General features: G+C 36.4%; 1 protein-coding gene across 2 annotated transcripts in view; it reads left to right on the top strand.

Annotated features, from left to right (window-relative positions):
• epas1b (endothelial PAS domain protein 1b) overlaps positions 1-20,165 on the top strand; it is a 31,567-nt gene extending 11,402 nt beyond the window's left edge. The window contains exons 2-16 of one of the 2 annotated variants that reach the window (XM_052613630.1): positions 310-500; positions 4,712-4,863; positions 5,713-5,797; positions 6,781-6,893; positions 6,975-7,177; positions 9,266-9,372; positions 12,833-12,980; positions 13,297-13,505; positions 13,586-13,764; positions 13,867-13,980; positions 14,702-15,165; positions 15,276-15,372; positions 16,325-16,430; positions 16,735-16,851; positions 16,933-20,165. In XM_052613630.1, the coding sequence (XP_052469590.1) occupies positions 310-500; positions 4,712-4,863; positions 5,713-5,797; positions 6,781-6,893; positions 6,975-7,177; positions 9,266-9,372; positions 12,833-12,980; positions 13,297-13,505; positions 13,586-13,764; positions 13,867-13,980; positions 14,702-15,165; positions 15,276-15,372; positions 16,325-16,430; positions 16,735-16,851; positions 16,933-17,084 (2,437 nt within the window). In that variant the 3' untranslated portion in view covers positions 17,085-20,165. Of the gene's footprint in view, positions 1-309; positions 501-4,711; positions 4,864-5,712; positions 5,798-6,777; positions 6,894-6,974; positions 7,178-9,265; positions 9,373-12,832; positions 12,981-13,296; positions 13,506-13,585; positions 13,765-13,866; positions 13,981-14,701; positions 15,166-15,275; positions 15,373-16,324; positions 16,431-16,734; positions 16,852-16,932 lie in introns of both variants that reach the window. The other variant, XM_052613629.1, reaches the window with a different exon arrangement.
• Positions 20,166-20,407: the final 242 nt, after the last annotated feature.

Raw genomic sequence — 20,407 nt, 5'->3', positions numbered from 1 at the left:
ATACAGCATGAGAAAATATCAAGGTGAGTGTTAAAGCATGTCAAAAAGCAAAGGTCAGCTGAAAAGCAAACTGAAGAAACCATTATTATGGGTGAATCTAAAAAAAAATTTTTGGACAATGGCCAGATTTTAGGTGGAAACATTACCTGTACCAGTACATGTATTTTGGTCTTTTTAAAAACTTTTATTTGGCTTTTTTCCCATTTAATTAATACTTTTGGAAGTATTTGCATATTGAACAATACTTTTTGAGTATTTTGTTAAGTGGTGTTAATTCATCTAATATTTCCCTGTTGTTGCGTGTTGTAGGTGCAGCTCAGAGCGGCGTAAGGAGAAATCTCGAGACGCGGCGCGCTGCAGGCGGAGTAAGGAGACGGAGGTGTTTTATGAGCTGGCCCGCCAGCTGCCTCTCCCACACAGCGTCAGCTCACATCTGGATAAAGCCTCCATCATGAGACTGGCCATCAGCTACCTGCAGACACGCCAAATCCTCACCTCAGGTACAAGCATTCAAATCCACATGTGAAAACACACACAAACATATTAGATCATTAAATCTATTAAATCTATGTGAAAGTTCGGACATTATAGCATTGATTTGATAGTCAAAAACTGTTGATTTTAGTTTTATTGCACTATTTATTATTTTTTGTTTACAAAATATTGTAGATTTTTAATGAGTCTACCATTCATCAGCCAAAATATGGATATAATGATAATTTTATATGCATTAGCATAATTTTTAGTACTGAAGACCTAGTACCACATTATTTTCCTTTACTATGTTGTCCAACTCAATCAATGTATTTATTATTATTATTATTATTATTATTAAAATTTACAGAATTTATTTGGCGATTTGGCATTTAAGTTTTAATGCACGTTACATTTTAACATTTTTAATATTTGCCATTTATGTTAGCAGCCAAAGCTTGCACATTTTAATGTTTGTGCATCATTAGTACTGAAAATGTTCTGAAAATGCTACAAATTAACCAAAATAATAATAATATAGACATTTATTTTTTTTGAATTTCATACATTTTTCTATGCATATATGTTTATCTACAAAGGTAACTTCAAGATTTTCATTGAAAATTGAAGAGTACTATATTAAGAAATAATTTAATTGATAACATATTATAATTACTTTTTTTTTTTTTTTTTTTGCTTTTACGTATCAGTAAAGTCATATTCTTTAGATCTGGTAGAAACCCAAACAAAATCCTATCACTACAATGATTGGTGCTGCGCATTCTGCTGTTTTTATAGAGTAATATATGCAATTTGATAAAGGTTATCACATGGGTGACTCCTCTGTTAATACAGCATCCCAGACCATGCGACTCTACTTGACGTCACTTCAAAGAAAGCGCTGTGTTGCAAATACACACACTCTGCTGATAATCAAATTCTACCGCTCTAGTTTGATCTCTTATCTGGGTTCACCATCATTAGCACTGCACTGTTATGAGGAAATGTTTTAGTCGTGATGTCAGACTGCATTAAAGTTACTGCCGTATTATACAAACGAGGAGGCGCTTTCTGTAAAAACATAATTGCGTTAGTGGATATTGGGCCTGCCGTAACTCTGTCGGAGTTAATTATGTTTAGCTGTAGGTGCTAATCTAATAAATCAAAGACAGCATGTGATGAATAATACAGTTTAATGAAAACCTACAGCTTATGTTTAATAATGGATACGCCAAGCTTCGAGAGATTTGAATGTGTGTGAGTGTTAAGGGATAGTCATCATTTTCTTCCCTCATGTCGTTCTGAATAATTATCACTTTCTTTTTTCAGAAGTAATAATGGTTTCTACTGGATTGTGATTCAGTCACGCTGTAAAAATCATATAAAAGCACCATAAAATTATCAATAATAAGTCTATAAAACGTATGAGCCATTTGTTATTTTAGTGTCAATGATAAATTAGTTTTTGTTATTATTTTGAAAAAAAAAATACTACTGTTTTTACTTTAAATTTAGTCTGTATAAGTCATTTTATTTTGTCTGAAAATATGAAATGTTTCCTTGTTTTTTTTTTGTTTTTTTTTTTGTTTTTTATGGTTTTGGTTTTAGTTTTAGTTAATAAAAATAACCTATGTTTGGCAAGTGTTCTGAAGTTGAAACAGACTGAAATGTAATTCTGTAAATATTTCCCTCCACCGTAGCATTCAAATGTCATGAAAACATTATGCAAAATATCTTTTTTTGTGAAAATCATAGTGGATTTGGACGACATGAGTGTGAGTATGTGATGCCCGAATACTCCGCTCCAGATCTTGCGAAAGTCTCTCTGACCAGAGGATGTGAGCGCGTTCGTATTGTTTGTGTGTCTTTATTATAAAATAAGAATCTCCGGAAGCTGCACAAAAGAGCTCCTGCACTCAACATTCCATTCTGTGTTTTCACAGACACTAAAGAGCACAGGGAACACAATTAGTACGCAGTTAGAACGCAGAATCGCCTCTGTTCGTTCAGTTTAGAACAACTAAAAGACTGCACCTTTCGACTTGAAGTGACTTGACTGTCAAATGTTCATGCAGAAATGGAAAGAGGGAGGGAGGGGAAGGAGACATTGAAAAGCAGCCCTGTCAGTATGAGATGGCACATCAGATAGTGTTATCAGCAGGTCTGCAAGCTCTGTGCTGGAAGCATGATTGGTGCTTTCTTTAAGGCTGGCGCTCTCCGTCTCAGGCCAGCCAAAACACAGGCCAACCCTGGCGCCACACATCCATCCATCCCTCCCCCTTCTGCCACCACCCTACCCATGCTGAGGGTGCATGGGAAACACCTTTTACATAAGATCCCCAGTCCCTGTGCACTGATGCTTACAACTGATTCGCTCGCCCAGTGAATCACTCTTCTCGTCTATGGGCGGCTAGAAAACATATGTTATGAAATAATGTTTGACGCGACGTAATCTTGTTGAAATCAGTGACTCACCACTGCAATTATGATTCTTTACAGACTAACGAGAATTGGCCAAAACAAAACATGATTGCTTCGTGTCATTTTGGATGGCATGTCTTTTTTAGGCTGAAGTCTATATGCGGAGGTAGCTGTTGACGTATTTATCTGTAAGAAGCTTCAAGATAGCGCTTCCTCCAGTTCATTCTGTTCAAAGTTCAGAGGTCTTTAGATGTATGACAAAAAAGGTTTCTATAGGGTTTTTGTTTTGTGTTTTGCTGTCTTTTTTGTGTTTTATTTGGGTTGTTTTATTTTGTTGTGTGTGTGTGTTTATATGTTTCCTTGGGTTGTGTTTTTTTGTATTATTTTTTATGTATTTGTGTTTTTGTAATTTGTTTTTGTTTAGTTTTTTTTATTATTTTTAGTGTTTTTATGCATGTTCTTTTGTGTTGTTATTTGGTGTTTTGTTTTTGTGTGTTTTTTTTATGCGTTTTATTTTGGGTTGTGCTTTTAGCTTACGTTTTTTTAGCTTTTTTCTCTTCTCTTGTATTTTTTGTTTGTTTGTATGTTTGTTTTCATGCTTTGTTTCAGGTTTTTTTTTATGGTTTATGATTAATAACACCCATTAAGCTTTAGCACATATTATGTAAAGCAAAACATCCCGTAATCTTGAAATGCAAAAATGTTGCCAGATGTTCTGCAATGCCTTGAGATATCGGTATCAATATCATCAATATATTTCTAAAGCTCAGGTGATCATACGACCTTGTAGATACATGTCTATCAGCAACCGATGAATTTAGACTCTCAGTAGACTTCTTTCCAGATTATCAATTTCTGAAACCCCAATGCTGGGTGCAGTTTTGTTTCATCTTGAAATAAAAGCCACAGGGCAAGAACCCCTTCAAAGACGTAACTCTAATTCTCCTGGGTCCACAGTCTCTAGGCTCGGCCCAAATCCAGCCCTGGGCTCTCAATGGGCCTTGGGAAAGTTTCTTATCTGGAGGAAGCACACTGGAGCGATCACATGCTTCCGACCCCCCAGCGTGGAGCCGCTCTGTTCTCCATGTCCTTGTCCAGTCCACCTCCCTCCTGAAGCTCTGCCAGATCTACTGCAGGACTCAACCGAAGTCTGGCACCCCATCCATATTTCAGTGGTGGTATTACCGACCATGTAGGGATTTAGTTTTAGATTTTTTTCTTTTCTTCAAATGATCACTTGACTTAATCAACTATCTTTTATCATGCATAATATATACATCAGGGTCTACCAGTTAGCAATGCATTCTTTCTGTGGTCTTAATCTTTTGGACCCCGCTGTATTATTTTATGTTTTTTGCTTCAAAAATGTATTAGAGAGTGTCTGCTATGTTTGTACTGTATCTTCACATTGCCTTAAATAAGTTTCTGTATTTTTAGAAGCATAACCACAGATATTGGCCCCTTCCCATGGGTTTCTCACAGATGTGGGTTTTCCACATAGCAGGTGGAGTTTGTCTCTTTAAATTGAAAGACTGCACAGATTTAGTCCTGTCAAACAGCAAGGCATTGTGGGTGTCTGTGTGTGACTATATGTGGGTATTTGTTTTTTTCTGTGCATATGTGTGTGGAGCGGAGGGCAGTGACAGAATGGCGGTCAGTGTTCTTGGGAGGGTTCGGATTAGCAGGATGAAGTTGCTTAGTTGTTTTTTTTGGACGTCAGCCAGGAACTTAAGAGCCAGAACAAGACTAGCGATGTGTGTGCACGCTCACATGCACCCATGCATTCTCAAACTCTTGTGTTTGTGCCCCGTTTCAGCCTGTACCGCTGCCACAGAGACGACAGACGTAGACAGACTGATGGACAGTTGGTATCTAAAGTCACTGGGCGGCTTCATTAGCGTGGTAACATCAGACGGAGACATGATCTTCTTGTCAGAGAACATCAACAAATTCATGGGTCTCACACAGGTGAGTTTGAATGAACACCAGGGGTCCAGAAATGAATCCCTATTCAGACAGATACTCACCTTTTGTCCTGTTATTATTAGCTGTTTGTCTGTTTAGCATTCATTTCCGCTGGGTGCACTTAATCATAGGCAGACGAGATGCCATTATTAACCACAGCACAAGCCCGTTTCCTTCAAGCACTGTATGGGAGGAAGGATGTGTCACTTTTTTCGTACCCTTGCGAAGCTCTTGGACTTATCTCGTGCCTGGCAATTGCTTCCTTGCACACGGTTGCTGTTTTGTAGAACTGTGGCCTTTTATCAGTTTGTTATCTGATAGACTGCTATTATGGCAAAGATTGAAGATCCATAGTCCTTGTGAATCACAAGAACATGCCCAGGTCAGATTTCACTACAAAATCAAAAAAAATTACATTTACATAATGCTAAATGTTCTCAGTGATGTAAAATAAATTGTGGTATATTATAGAAAAGAATATTTATACTTTATGGTAGCATTTGATATAGGATTTGTGTATGCAAAATATAATTCATGTTATATACACTATGATTCAAACATATGGGGTCTGTAAGATTTTTTTATGTTTCAGAGATGTTCCACCAAAGCTGCATTAGAAAGAAATCATTTTTAACATTATAAAAGCTTTTACTGTCACTTTTAATGAATTTAATGCATCCTTGCTGAATTAAACTTTTAATTCCTAAAATAATAATAATTCTTACGGATCCCAAACCTTTGTGTTTTAGTGTAATATACTGTAATGAGCGGTTTCATGAGATTCACCTTTGCTGGAAAGTAGGTTGTTTCCCATGTAATGCACTGACCGCACCTGCATGTCTCTCTCTGTAGGTGGAGCTCACAGGGCACAGCATCTTTGATTTCACACACCCCTGTGACCACGACGAGATCCGCGAGAACCTCAGCCTCAAAGCCAGTATGTCACTTCTGTTTATTCAGCTTCACCAGCTGCAATATGTGTAGACAAAGCGTGTTTGAGAATGCCAGAGAACAGCCAATCAAATACAACTGGAGAAAATCTGTGTTAACTTGTGTTAGATGGCTGAAAACACGATCACACATAAGTATATGTATGTGAATCACAGGTTTCAAGCCTTTTCAGTTTCAGTTCAAACTCTGAATTACCTTCTAGAAGCATATGAAAGCATTTTAACATTCCAAACTGAGTTCAGCATGGGCTCTGGGTGTACGGTAGAATTCACTCCACATGCTTTCTTATGGGATTTTTTTTTTCTTTATGAAGATGGATTGGACTTTAATGGTTTTAGCCGTTGAGAAAAATGTTCTTATCACTTCTGCAAACAGACTTTCAAACATACCAGAACAAGTATCTAAAGGCCTAATGTGAAGAAAACACATGGCTTCATAGAAAAGGATTAGTTATGTGAAGAAATAACAATCATCTGCGTCTCCATTATTTGACCTCCACACTTTCCTACCCCTATATATTTAAATATAAATAAATATATATATATTTTTTTTTTTAATCAATATAATGGATTTCAGAGGGCCCTATAAATGTACAATGTGATTTAAATTGAATACGTTTAATGATTTCAGTTATTTAGACAAGCTTTTTTTTTTACTGAAATATAAATAAAGCTATTAAAATTGAATATCTTTTTAATGTCCCCCAATGTTGTTTTAATTTTTGTTTAGACATGCTTTTTTATGACTACAATTAAACCCTTAAAGTAGAAAAAAAAAAAGAAACATCTGCAAGATGTTTTGGAATTTGATAACCCAAGAAAAAATACTTGTGTTGAGTTTAGGCTTCCGTTTGCATGGAAGGAAAATGCTAGGAATGTTTTCCTGGGATTTTTGGCCCGTGTCTAAACTGAGACACTCTTTATGTTTGTGTGTGTGTGTGTGTGTGTGTGTGTGTGTGTTAATTGGCAGACACTGGAAAGAAAGGCAAGGAGCTGAGCACAGAGAGGGATTTCTTCATGAGAATGAAATGCACAGTCACGAATCGCGGGCGCACAGTCAACCTCAAGTCAGCCAGCTGGAAGGTGAATAACTTCTCTTTACGATAAGCGCTCACCTGGAGTCAGATGTCGTGCAGCTCATAAAGATGACGGTTGTTCTTTCAGGTGCTGCACTGCACAGGGCACCTGAAGGTGTGTAACGGCTGTCCCACACGAGTGCTGTGTGGATTTAAAGAGCCACCGCTCGCCTGTGTGGTCATGATGTGCGAGCCCATCGCCCATCCATCAAACATTGACACACCACTCGACAGCAAGACCTTCCTGAGTCGCCACAGCATGGACATGAAGTTCACTTACTGTGATGACAGGTACAAACACACATTCTTGGACTAAATGCACAGTATAAGAGCTGTGTTGTCGATCGACACTCATGAATGTTAAAAGTGAACACACATCCTGTTGACAATTTATGACCCCAGACACCGTCAATAGAGGGTACTATTAAGATATATAAATAAATCATTCATTCATTCAATAATTCGCCAATGAAAGGAGGTGCACTTCTAACCATATACAAGCGTCTTTATTTTCTGTTCAGTTTATGTGAGGTTTGTTATTTTGAAATGCTGTATGTTAAATGAATTCAACTGAATGTATTTGTGTTATATCAATAAACGGGTTGAAATATAATAGTCATTTATTAGTTTATGTACATTAAAATGTCAGATAAAAATAACACCTTTCTAAAGTTCTTCTATAAAATTAATTTATATAAAACATATATTTAACATTTATCTACAGTGTTTTAACATCCATAAACACCAGAGAGAGAGGAAAAAAATATTAATGCATTGGTAACTAGATAATACATACATTATAATATATTGAAGCCTACATGAAGAACTGGAAAAAAAGGGGAAAACATTATATTAAAGGCCAGAAGAGACTTGTTTAATGGAAGTAATGATTGCTTAAACGCTGAAATGTTCTGCAGTAGTTTTTGAAAGCGTGCCCTGCTTTCTACAAGAGCCTAGACTTATGTCACCTTGAGAATAAGAGCGAGATAGTCATTTAACGTATTCAAACACCCATCCAGTGGTAATTCTTGTCATTATTGTGATGGTAGCTCACACAAATTCAGAGAAGATTGGAGTAAAACATGATTATTTCATTTTTGGAGCACAGCATCTATGGAAAGATCTGGAATGGGGTCCATGGCCTTAATTCAAAATAGCTTGTATTTCAAAATAGCCCTAGATCGTGTGTGTGTGTGTGTGTGTGTGTGTGTGTGAAGTGGTTAGTTCAATGACTGGTGAATAGAAGCCTCTTTAATGAACAGAAGCCTGCACACACACACACACACACACACACACTCAGTGACATGCAGCTGTCTGCCATTATGTAACTTCAATACAAGGATCAGCTCAATACAATAATCACACACTTTCAGAACAAAAAAATACTCGTGTCACATTCATTACACAAAATCACATAACTGTTACACGGAGAGGGCTTAAACACATTATCACTGGAACTGTAAAGTAAAATTAAACAAAAAGGCCTTGAAGCATGTTGTTTCTAGAAATAGGCAAAAAGGCACAATATAGTAAGACAAGTTGTTGTTGTTATTATTATGATTAATATTACTCTCAGCAATGACATTTGCTGTGGTTTACCAAACTATTTTCTGTCAAAACTATAGAATATATAGAAACTATATTTATTATTAACAAAAAAAATGTATTTATAATATGAATTGGATATTTATATGATCGTAATAATAGCTGTTATCACAGAAATAATTTTCTCTTCAGCAGGTTTAATTTGATATATTTAAAATCAAGTCAAATCATAGTTATTTATATAAACTGTATTGTATAAAGCGTTGTTTCAAATAATTACATTTCAGCTGTAAGGAGCATCTACAGAACACAATTTTCATTATCTGGCTCCATTCAACTCAGATTTTGTTCAGTTTAATTAATGATATTATGGAATATTATTCGTGTAAAAATTCTAAAGCCCATATTTCTTAATATACACTAGTAAATTTCACAAATAATTACATAGAAATGGCAAGTAACATATTTCTTCTTTTCTTAGTCCACTAACCCTTGTTTTACAGTGTACCATCATATATTATCCTTTAATGTAAAGAGATATTAAATATGCAATGTTATATTAATCTGAAATGTTGTATTATTTCACGTAAATTCTAATTATTCACCCCAGAATCCGTATGAAACTCCATTCCTTGACATCAGCCAGACAAATCACATGAAATGGATCATTATTAAATTGGCTTAAAAAATACTTAGCGTGTGCAGATCAAAGAAAATAGCTGAGAGCTTTTGTGTGTGTGTGTTTGTGTGTGTCTGTGTCTGTGTATGTGTGTGTGTGTGTGTGTGTGTGTGTGTGTGTGTGTGTTAATGTTAACTGCTTCTCACTTTTTCCAGAGTCACTGAGTTGATGGGTTACAGTCCTGAAGATCTTCTGGGCCGGTCGGCGTATGAGTTCTATCATGCTCTGGACTCCGAAAGCGTCACCAAAAGCCACCAGAACCGTACGTGTCATGCATTTGCACCCTTGTATCAAAGCCTTGTGTTAGAAAACCAGAAACCCTTTCTTTTTCACAACTCAAGCATGTGTTATTGGGAAATAATTGACTGTATAAAAAAAAAGAGGAAAATCACATCCACGTGTATAATCATATGACTGCTAGACACAACACGCACTCTTAGCATGGCCTTGATGGTGTCGTGTGAGTGAACTGGGGACGAGGATTAGAGTGTGATCCTCTTCTGAGAAAGAGCAGTGGATCAGGTCAGCACAGGTGGTGAGGCCTGCGTTCCCAAGGTTTACTGTTTCAACCCTTCAACACGCGCTCGTAGTGTAACTGCGATCTGATATCTGCTACGTCACAGCAACAGTCTGTACGGATACACAGATACGCAGACACACAAGGACACTTTTGCACTTGCTTTCTCTCAGAATGCATTAAGCTGCTGACCTCTTTTCCAGTGGTTTCATAATAATACTCTGAATCCTGTTCATTGTGCTTTGTCTAATTGAAGTGAAATAGGTGTCCAGAAGCTCTTTTTAAAATAATAATACTAATGATAACGGAATGGCCCACACCTTTTTTTTTCACAAGTCAGAAATTAGTACCTTTTTAATATTTAGTACTTAGAGATTCATACTTTTTATTAAGCAAGCATGCATTTAATTGATCAAAAGTGACAGTATTATGTATTATGACAGTATTATGAAAGACATTCACAGTATTATGTAAATATATATATATATATATATATATATATATATATATATATATATATATATATATATATATATATATATAATATTTGTATGATAATTTTCAAAAAAATATTAATCAACTGTTTTCAACATTGATAATTATGATGTTACTTGTGCAGCAAATCAGAATATCAGACCACGTGACACTTAATACTGGTGTAATGATGATGATAAATTCAGCTTTGCATCACAGGAATAATATAAATTTTATTTCATTTATTAATTTTTTTTCACTTAAATTGTAATTATATTTCATTTTACTGTTTTTTTTGTAATTTAATCAAATAAACAGCCTTTATGAGCAAAAGAGACTTATTTCAAAAACCTCAAGCTTTTGAACGATTATGTATATTATAGTGAATTATTAATCTAAACATTATTAAATAATTATCAATTATTACAAAATATATAAAGAAATAATAAGAATAATTTACAAAGAAAATCTTTTGGATTTGGAGTATTTATTTATTTCTTTATCATCATAAATTTGTTTCTAAAAAAAATGCATTATTATAAATGCATATTAATAGTATTTCCACAGTTCAGAATGATAATAAACTTATAATAAAAAGTATGGGAATTTCTTATTGGAAAAAAACAATAACAGAACTACAATTAGATTGGATTAAGTAATTTTGATAATAAATATTTTAAATATTATATAGAATTTTTATAACATAGAATGCATAGCATAATATAAAGCATATATACATCAGTCGTAGTTGCTCTCGTCTCTTTTACCATCGACATGCTGCCTGCACAATATTGCCTTTTAGCTTTCATTTATCTGTCTCTCAGATAGCAGAGGTGAAACCTAATATCTGTTGATGTCAACAAACACAGACTCTCCACACACAGCTTACATATGTATGTGTGTACTCTATATACAGAGGTCTCTAGCCCCCTCACCCCATTGAAACAAATTGCATTTCACATGCATGTTTGAGATATGAATAAGATTCAAAAGAGCCTTATTGGACTGAATGAGCGGAGCAGCCTTTAGGACATCTTGAACCCTATTAGGGGTGACAGAGGAGATAGGAACACAGCTACGGTGCTCCTCCGCTGGGCCAGGTGTCCCAGATTGCTCCCTAATCAGATGCTGGACGTGGAAGGGTCCACTGAGATGTTAATGTGTAATTAAAGTCTTTTCGAAGTGTATAGAGGAGAATAAAAAGAAATGTTGATCTGGATTAGGCTTGTTGAGAGTGGAGCTGCCTCGTGACATTTGAGTTTGAATGCACCGCTTATTTGTCCCTTTCTTTTCTAATCGGTTTTGTATTTTCTGTTTCCCAGTGAGAGAAACGTTGTTGTGCAGTTCGTTTTATTACAAAACTTGCACCTGGTTACATCTCTTCTGTAAACTTTTTCTATTGTTTTCTATCATAAAATATCACAAAAGCAAAAAAGGCAAAGAAAATCAGTTATATAGGAACATAAATCAAACAGGCAGCATGAACCTGCTCTGTTGGCAACATATATCTATTGCTTCATAAATTAAAATAACAAGCTTGCCAACTCAAGTTTCCTTTATAGCACATATAATACAGACTGTGCCAAACACAGACATAAACAGGAAAAATAGCAGAGTCAATTATGAAAGCTCAGCTATGGGCAGACAATAAAGTCATCTTTTAGAGTAAGACAGTTCAGGATGTACAGTACCATTCAAAATAGTCTTGATAGTTTTAGTAAGAATGCGTTCAGTTTATCAAACGTGACAGTAAAGATATTTATCATTTTACAAATATATTTAAATTTCAAATAAATGCTTTTCTTTTGAACTTTGTTTATAAAAGAATCCTAAGAATTGTTTCTTGAGCATCGAATCGGCGTATCAGAATGATTTCTGAAGATCATGTGACACTGAAGACTGGAGGAACGATGCTGAAAATTCAGCTTTGCATCACAGGAATAAATTACATTTTTAAATATATTCAAATACAAAAACCGTTCATTTGAATTACAAAAATATATCACAATATTACTTTTTTTTTTTTTTTTTTTACGGTTTCAAATAAATGTAGCCTTTATGATCTTCTTTAAAAACTTCTTACAGGCCCTTAACTTTTGAACTGTAGTGGATGTATAAAAAAATAAATAAAACATTTGCTATTCTTAAAACCATTCGTAAGGAAGGGCAAGCCATTTCACTACATGGATATTTTTTCAACATCTCAACAACGAGATGTTTTATTTAAACTGTTAGGTGATATTTAGGAAGAACCAAGCTTGCTGGCCTCCTCTTGGAACCTCTGGCTTTCTATGCGACTTCCTTTACGACTGTGTCGATAAAGTCCCAAGGCTTTCTACGGCAACGTGGCCGTCCTGCAGAGCAGCGCATGCACAGGCCAGGGATGAACCGCATGATCCAGAACCAGTGCTTTCCCACGGCAGATCTGGACCGAGTCCAGGGCGAACGTGCCATGGAGACAGACTGTCAAAACTCAGATCAGCAATCCCTCATTGTCTGCGTCTCTCTGTTTGTCCTTTTGCTTATGTTAGCTTTCCCTTGATGGGTCCGGCTGTCTGTCCCGGTTTATGTTATAGCTACCCAAGACCCTCTTATAGATCCTCAAACCAACATGTATAATGCCTGAGAAAACATTCGGACCAGACGTTAAATCAAAACGTCGGTACAAAAATTAGTTTTAGGAAATGCATGCGTTCTCATGTTGCGCTATATTCTCCTCTTCCCTCACTAGTGTGCACTAAAGGCCAGGCGGTGAGCGCTCAGTACAGGATGTTGGCTAAGACCGGGGGCTATGTGTGGGTGGAGACCCAGGGTACCGTCATCTACAACAGTCGCAACTCTCAGCCCCAGTGCATTGTGTGCGTGAACTACGTGCTGAGGTAAGGCAAAAAAATGAAAGGTGCATGTTTGTACTGCGTCTGCAGACTAGAACTTTCTGTTCTCTGCTCATCGACGCTTGTAATCCAATAAAAGACAAAAAATACAACTTAAAAGGATAGTTCATCCAAAAAATGTACTCGTTTCGAAGCTGTATGCCATTATTATTTCTGTGGAACACAAAGGGGAGAAGTTGATGAATGTTCACACTGCTCTTTTGAGGCATGGCTCGGTGTAATGCTTTACTGTTACACCACAGTGTTGTTTAGACAGTGAAAAAAGAGGCTGTCAGTCTTAGTTTGTGCTCTCTCCTCTTAGTGACGTCGAGGAGAAGTCCATGATCTTCTCTACGGACCAGACCGAGTCTCTGTTCAAGCCTCAGCACTTGAACCGTTTCTTCAGTCCATGCAAAGGCGGCTTGGACAGCGAGCCAGGAGAAATGCTCTTCACCAAACTCAAAGAGGAGCCTGAAGATCTCACCCAGCTGGCACCTACGCCTGGGGACACCATCATCTCTCTTGACTTTGGTGAGAGCGGTCTTCAACCACACGGATGGTTACCTACAATGCAAATCTTCATCTGCTCAACTCTTTCCTCTTTCTTTCAGGTAACTCCCAGTATGAGGAGCACCCGATGTACAGTAAAGTGTCTGCTGTCTCTCACTCTGTTCATGATGGCCACAAGACGAGTTATGCTGGAGACATTGCCAAGATGGCCGCCACTTTCTCTGTGCCTCAGGCTCCGCCTCCCAGCAGCTCAACTCCCAGCCTCAGCAGCTGCTCTACAGTAAATAATACCAATAATCTTCTCATCGCCACATGTTGTGTCTGCATATGAACTTTGATTACTGTACAGTGTGTCCCATAGAGTCTGTTATATGTTGAACAGCCCAGCAGCCCGGATGATTACTACACCTCAGTGGACAATGACCTGAAGGTGGAGCTGACTGAGAAACTATTTTCCTTGGACACACAAGAGACAAAGACTTCCTGCAACCAAGAGGTTAACAAATATTCAACCTGTAATATTAATTATGCTTTTATGTTTAATATGAAGTATGCTGTACTCTTTAACATTTAAATGGAAATACGTCAATCAGATTATAGCTGGCTAAAATTCCTAAGAAACATTAAATATGTAATTTGAAAAGGATTATATCATGTTGTTATTGTTTTTTTAATTGCCTGAATATTTGAACTGTTCTGAAGGTACTTTTAAGGAGTTCCCATATATGCAGTGCATTTCCTCGGAAATAAATTTGTATATGTATGATTTAGTATGATAAGATCGTTAGGAAGACCATTGACACCAGTCAAAGTGAATGCAAACATCTTTTGAGCAAACACATTTTTAAACAAATTAAAGTTTTTCTTTTCTTTTCTTTTCTTTTTGTTTTGATTTTATTAGATTATTATTATTATTATTATTATTATTATTTCTTTTTTTATCTAATCAAGTTCTCTTTAGACACATTTGAGTGTTTTGGTTTGTTTGGGTTTATTTTGTGCTTTGTTTGTTTGATTTATGGCTTGTTTCAAAAACAGTGTTTTTTTGTTTTGTTTTGTTTTTTTGGAGAGAAAAAAATACTGTTCCAAAGGTCTTTTATCTTCCAGAGAAATATTGATTCCTCGTGATCCTTCTAATGTCAACATGTGATTAGTTACAAACACAGTCAGGTGTTATAAAATCTGTTCTGACCTTTGACCTCTCCATGACCTTCCAGACTGACTTGAGTGATCTGGACTTGGAGACTCTAGCTCCCTACATCCCCATGGATGGTGAGGACTTCCAGCTCAATCCCATCTGCCCGGAGGAGCCGTCATCTGAGATCGGGGCCCTGGGAACCAACCAGCAGAGCTTCAGCAACATCACAAGCCTCTTCCAGCCCTTGAGTTCCCCTTCAGCAGCCCACTTCCAGCCCAACATGAGTTCAGGAGGGGACAAGCAGAGCGTCAGCGGAGGCTCTGTGGAGTCCTGGCCATCCGTACCCTCCAGCAGGGGCCCCATACAGATGCCTCCCTACCATGATCCCGCCAGCACCCCGCTGTCCTCTATGGGAGGCCGTCAGAATCTGCATTGGCCGCCTGACCCTCCGTTGCACAGCAAGGCTGGGATGATGGATCCTTTAGCTGCAAAACGCTCTTGCCAAACTGTGCCAGCAAATCGAATAGCATCTTATTTGCAAAGGTAATTCTGAATATTACAGGTTGTTTCTCTTGGTTCGGTCTAATAAAATAACATATAACATGCTTCTGTCTAAACATTTGCATTAAATGACACCTGTGTCTGTTTCACAGGCCCATGGAGAACTTTGTGCAGAACTACAGAGACATAAGTCCAGCTCGACTTTCTCTCGCTAACAGTTTCAAGCGTTCATTCACACAGATGACAATGGTTCGTTCATATTTAACTTGAAATGTTTATGGAATATGTAAGCAATGATGCTGAAAATACAACTTTGTGTCACAGGAATAAATTACACTTTAAAATATATTAAAATAGACAACCGTATTTTGAATTGTAATAATATTTCAAAGTATTACTGTATTTACTGTATTTTTGGTCGAATAAATGCAGCCTTGGTGATCAAAAGAGAATATCAAAAATATTTAACCCTCTCAGGCTCAAACTAAGTTTTAGTAACAAGTTTTTAGTACTCCAGATACATAAAATATGTATCTGGAGTAATAAGGTAGTTCGTTTTTAACTGTTGCAAATCAGCAACGCCTGCCTTATAATGCAATAAATTATTCATCGAAACATTAATAAATAATTTTTAGTGGTATTTTACAAAGGAAATTGGTTAGGTTCTTTTTTTATGCTTTGTTTTGTTTAACATATTTCCCCTCTAAAATTGTCTTTATTATAATGAAAGGAATATTATCATCAACATAATGGTAGAGTACACTTATGAAGGTAGTCGTTTTACAATATTTATTTTTATTAAAATGCAGTAAGTAAAAAAAAAAAAAAAAAAGATAGAAGGGGAGAGAATTTGAAAATTAACTGGCTAACTGTCCTGCAAATAATGATCTATTTAAATAAATAAAATGACATGGCAATCTTAATTTTTCAAATGCACACACTTCCAAAGTTTGAATTCTACACATTTTTTTGTTTGTATTATTTTTAGTGCTAATAATTTTTTAATCAGTTTTATTCAGTTTAGAATGATAATAAATCCATACTAAAAAAGTATGGGAACTTAAATAAATAAATAAATAAATACCTTTTATAAATTAAATCAGGTGTATCCAAACATTTTAGTTTAACATTTTTCTGTTGGGTGATTTTAGTGTTTAGACAGCATGTGTTGTGGTTATGCGTGTTATCTGTTGTGTTTTAGAGTGAGACGTCCTCCACGAAATCACAACACACAATGTGGAAGAGACTTCGAAATGAAAGCTGTGCCGTCATGGACAGGAAATCACTCAGCACTAGCGCTTTGTCAGGTACCACACTGAAAACATTATTAATAGTACATCACCCATGAGTCTGGAGAGAAATCTCCACCAGTCAGAGAATCGAAAGAACAACTCCCATGAATCACTATAAATGACGTCTCCTCATTCTGTCAGACTACTTGTAGTTGTTCGCCCTCTTGTACCTCTTTAAATCAAAGTTTGTAATGTTGTGATTCACCTTGTAGCTGGTTGCTTTGGTTCATGGTTTAAAAAAATCCTCAAATCCTTTTTTTAGCAGATGTATTGTAGACAAAACCAGCACCAATTGTGAATCAAATGTATTTCTGTGTAGACAAAGACATGGCCCACGATGGAGGCATGGACCACCAGCACAGGAAGACCCAGTATTCGGGGAATCAGTGCTGTAACTTCAGACAGTTCAACATGCAGCCTTCCTCTAAAATGAATGGTGAGCTCTGAATCGACACATGTGCTCTTACACACATCATGCTCTGTGGATGCTGATTCTCAGAACCGCTTGTGTTTGCAGGAATCGCCAGTCGTCTCATAGGGCCCTCCTTCGAGACCTACTCTCTGCCTCAACTGACGCGTTACGACTGCGAGGTCAACGTCCCGTTGCAAGGCAGTCTTCATTTGCTGCAGGGCAGTGACCTCCTAAGAGCATTAGACCAGGCCACTTAGACCGGTTTCACCACAGAAATGCAGTCCCACTTCCCCCTGACCCTAACGCTCATCTCATAGCCACCATCCTGACAATAAGCATCCCAGCTTCGGCACATCCCACAAACCCCCTCTCACAGTCATATCTACCTGAGAGCATACATGACAAATGTAGCTTTGATTCTATTTTTATTGTCTACATCTTCATAAATTATATACATGTGCTATTTTTTTTAGTTAAAAGAGCGTTTCTGAATGAATTTAAGTGTTTTGGAGGAGTTTAAATGTTGCGCTGTGTTTCTCTGCTTGTCAGATCGTTTCAGCAAAGCTGTTTTCTGCATATTCTCCTCTTTTTCTCTATCAATGTCAAACGAGAAAAAAAAAGGAAGAAGAAAAAAAAAAGAATCTACTGTAAGCTACTTGTTTTGAAATGTTCTAATTTCTTTCATTTGTTCTAACTTTCCTACCTCTGACACATCACTAGAGACCCCATGAAATCAAGCTCGAGCTCATCTGTATGCTGATGCAGTGGTTCCCAAGCGTTGTGTAGTTCAGTTGTGTGCTTTATTAACAATATTAACAAGAGCCCATCTTCATACACGTGCTGCTGTCTCTCCACTCGCACAAACACATTCGCTCTGAGTCCAGGGTTGCCAGATTTCACAAAAAGCTACCTGGTATAATATAAAACTAGCTAAAGTCTGCAGGACACCGGCCCTGCAGAACCAAGTTTGGAGACTCCTGATATATACAGTGACCCCAGTTACTGTGCTTTAGAGATGTAGTACTCTGATATATAAGAAATAAATACAATTAAATTCAGTAATGTATGAGGTAAGATATTCAGTTTATAATGAATAGAATAGTCTATATAAAATACAATAAAATTACATTGCACATAAATTAGTTTCATTTTTTTATCTCGTAATTTTTTGTTTATGTAATTATGCATTGTTTAATGACACGTATGCTGGCAACCACTGTGCTAGTGTACTCCTCAAAGTTAACCAAATTTGTCCCACACTTTAAAATGTTATCATTTTAAAATATTTCCTGTTTTAATATTTGTTAAATCAATTTCTGGGATGAAAATATCCTCTCTGCAGTCGTCCTTTAATATTTTCACCAGGAAGTATGAAAATAAAGGGCAGAAAACTGTGCTGGCGAGCCGTTTCATGGGGTCTTTATGCCTTGTCCTCACTGACCACTTTCAGTGTTCGTATTTTTTTTTGCGTGCCTTTCTTTGTTCGATTAGTGGCAATACTATATTTCTCTGATCTATGTTTATTGCCTTATTGTGGAGACCACTTTAAAAACCTATATTTTTGTCTATTTAGCTGTAAACATACATATTTAAAGGAAGATGCTCTAAGATTTCTATATAATAGATTTCTACTTTGATGATAAAGTTAAGTGTTTATCTGTCCTGGTACTTTGTCTTGTCTACTCAGTAGATGTGAATCAGAGTCCTTATCGAGTCTGCAGTGCTGGTGTCCTGTGCTCTTTCTTGGTGACTTTTTTGTTTTCCGGAAATATGCAAAATTGCATATTACGATTAATGGCAGGCCAGTAGAGTTCGTTCAATTTTTTTTTTTTTTTTTTTTTTTAATAAAACAAATGAGTTTTAGACATGTTATGTAGCATATTGGATCCTTAAAATGAGTTTAATCTTAGTGATTTCTTGCATTGTTTAAAGATGGTGCTTCACGTCGCCTGACCATATGAATACCCATATGAATATAATAACATTAGCTCTTTTTATTTGAATTTCCCTGAGGTTGTCTTTAAAGTTGAATCATAAAGCATCTAAATTATTTCTTAAGGCTATTAGTTATGACTGTGGCAATTTGTAGTAATGGAGCAAGAACTGTGCATGATGATGATGATTCTTCTGCTTAAATACATATTCGCTCTTTAGATCGTCTGTTAAATTTGAATGTAAATCTTAACCCCTAGTGAAAAAAAAAAAAAAACAGAATGACACGTTGCTATGATTTAAAGGTACAAAGATGAGGTTTGGCACACAGTCCAGTTTTTTAAGTGCTCAAAGTGTGTTTTGATAGAGGACTGGAGATGTGTTGCTTTATGGTGGATCTGCTGTGTGAGACGGATCTGAGAGAGAGAGTGGCTGTGCACAACTGAGCAAAGCTAATTCACAAAATGTGTCCAGGTCATATTTCACTCCAAAGAAATAATCAATATAATACATCACAGGAATATAAGACAATTGTGCCCGTTTTCAGCACTATGAAGATTTTATTGCATTACTTGCATTACAGTTACCCCCAAAATTGCAACAACAAAAAAAAGCATGCGATTTTTAGTAGTTATTTAAATTTATACTGATTAATTTATACTAACAAAAGAAAAAGAAAAAAAAGAGAGAGAGACCGCTAGTCAGATAACACGTGCACATCTTTAAGATCATTCTTTACATCTAGGGAGAACTTTATTGTTGTTGGGGGAAATTCTGCATAGTCCCTTAAATAAGCCAGATACATCTAGACACAATGTGCACATGCTTTTTAACAGTTTCAGTTTTAGTAAATGGCAATAATCCGATATTTAAATTCTTACAGGTGCCTTAAAACGAGAAAAATCTAGGTCACTGACCATTAAATCGCTAACACAAAGCCATAAAGCAATGCAGTTCCGTACATATTACTTGAATGTTCAGATATTAATGCCAAAGGAGGAAATGGTGAACCTGTATCTTTCTTAAAGCAGTGCAGCCATATGAAGATGTTACCGTGAGAGTTGTGCATCTGAATGTGCAGAAAGCTCTGGTTCATGTATGTCTGTGTAATATCTAATACTCTGAAGGTCTTTCCCCAGACAGAGAGCCTAGAATTTGAGATGAATCTGCTCTTATGTGCCCCACTGGTTTTGTGGATTTCTTCAACTTTAAAGACAACATTAGATAAATACAGAAAATAGGCTTTTTTTTTTTAATAAAACAGAAAAGCAATTACGTACATATTTGAATATGCTAAATGTATATTGATATTATTATGATTATTATTGTTGACATTACTGTATGGGAAATGTTACCCAATAAGTTGTATCTCTGCACTGATATCTTATTAAAGCATATCAATCTTCTGTTGATTATCTCTTTGTTTTCATTCATAGTAAAAATATCACTTGTGTGCCAACCTGTACAGTGATGGTATCAGATGGTAATACCATGGTACTCCAAGGCAGGGTCTTTCCATAGTAAAAGTACAAAAACATGGTATTACTCACAGTATTAGCAGTTTAGTATCACTGATGTTTACAAGAAATATTAAGTACATCATAGTTTGATCATAGTCATCGATCACCATTAAACTGTGTGCGTTCCG

This window comes from Carassius gibelio, chromosome A13 (assembly GCF_023724105.1).
Source record: "Carassius gibelio isolate Cgi1373 ecotype wild population from Czech Republic chromosome A13, carGib1.2-hapl.c, whole genome shotgun sequence".
NCBI lineage: Eukaryota > Metazoa > Chordata > Actinopteri > Cypriniformes > Cyprinidae > Carassius > Carassius gibelio.
This window is presented reverse-complemented; position numbering and strand designations above follow the sequence as displayed.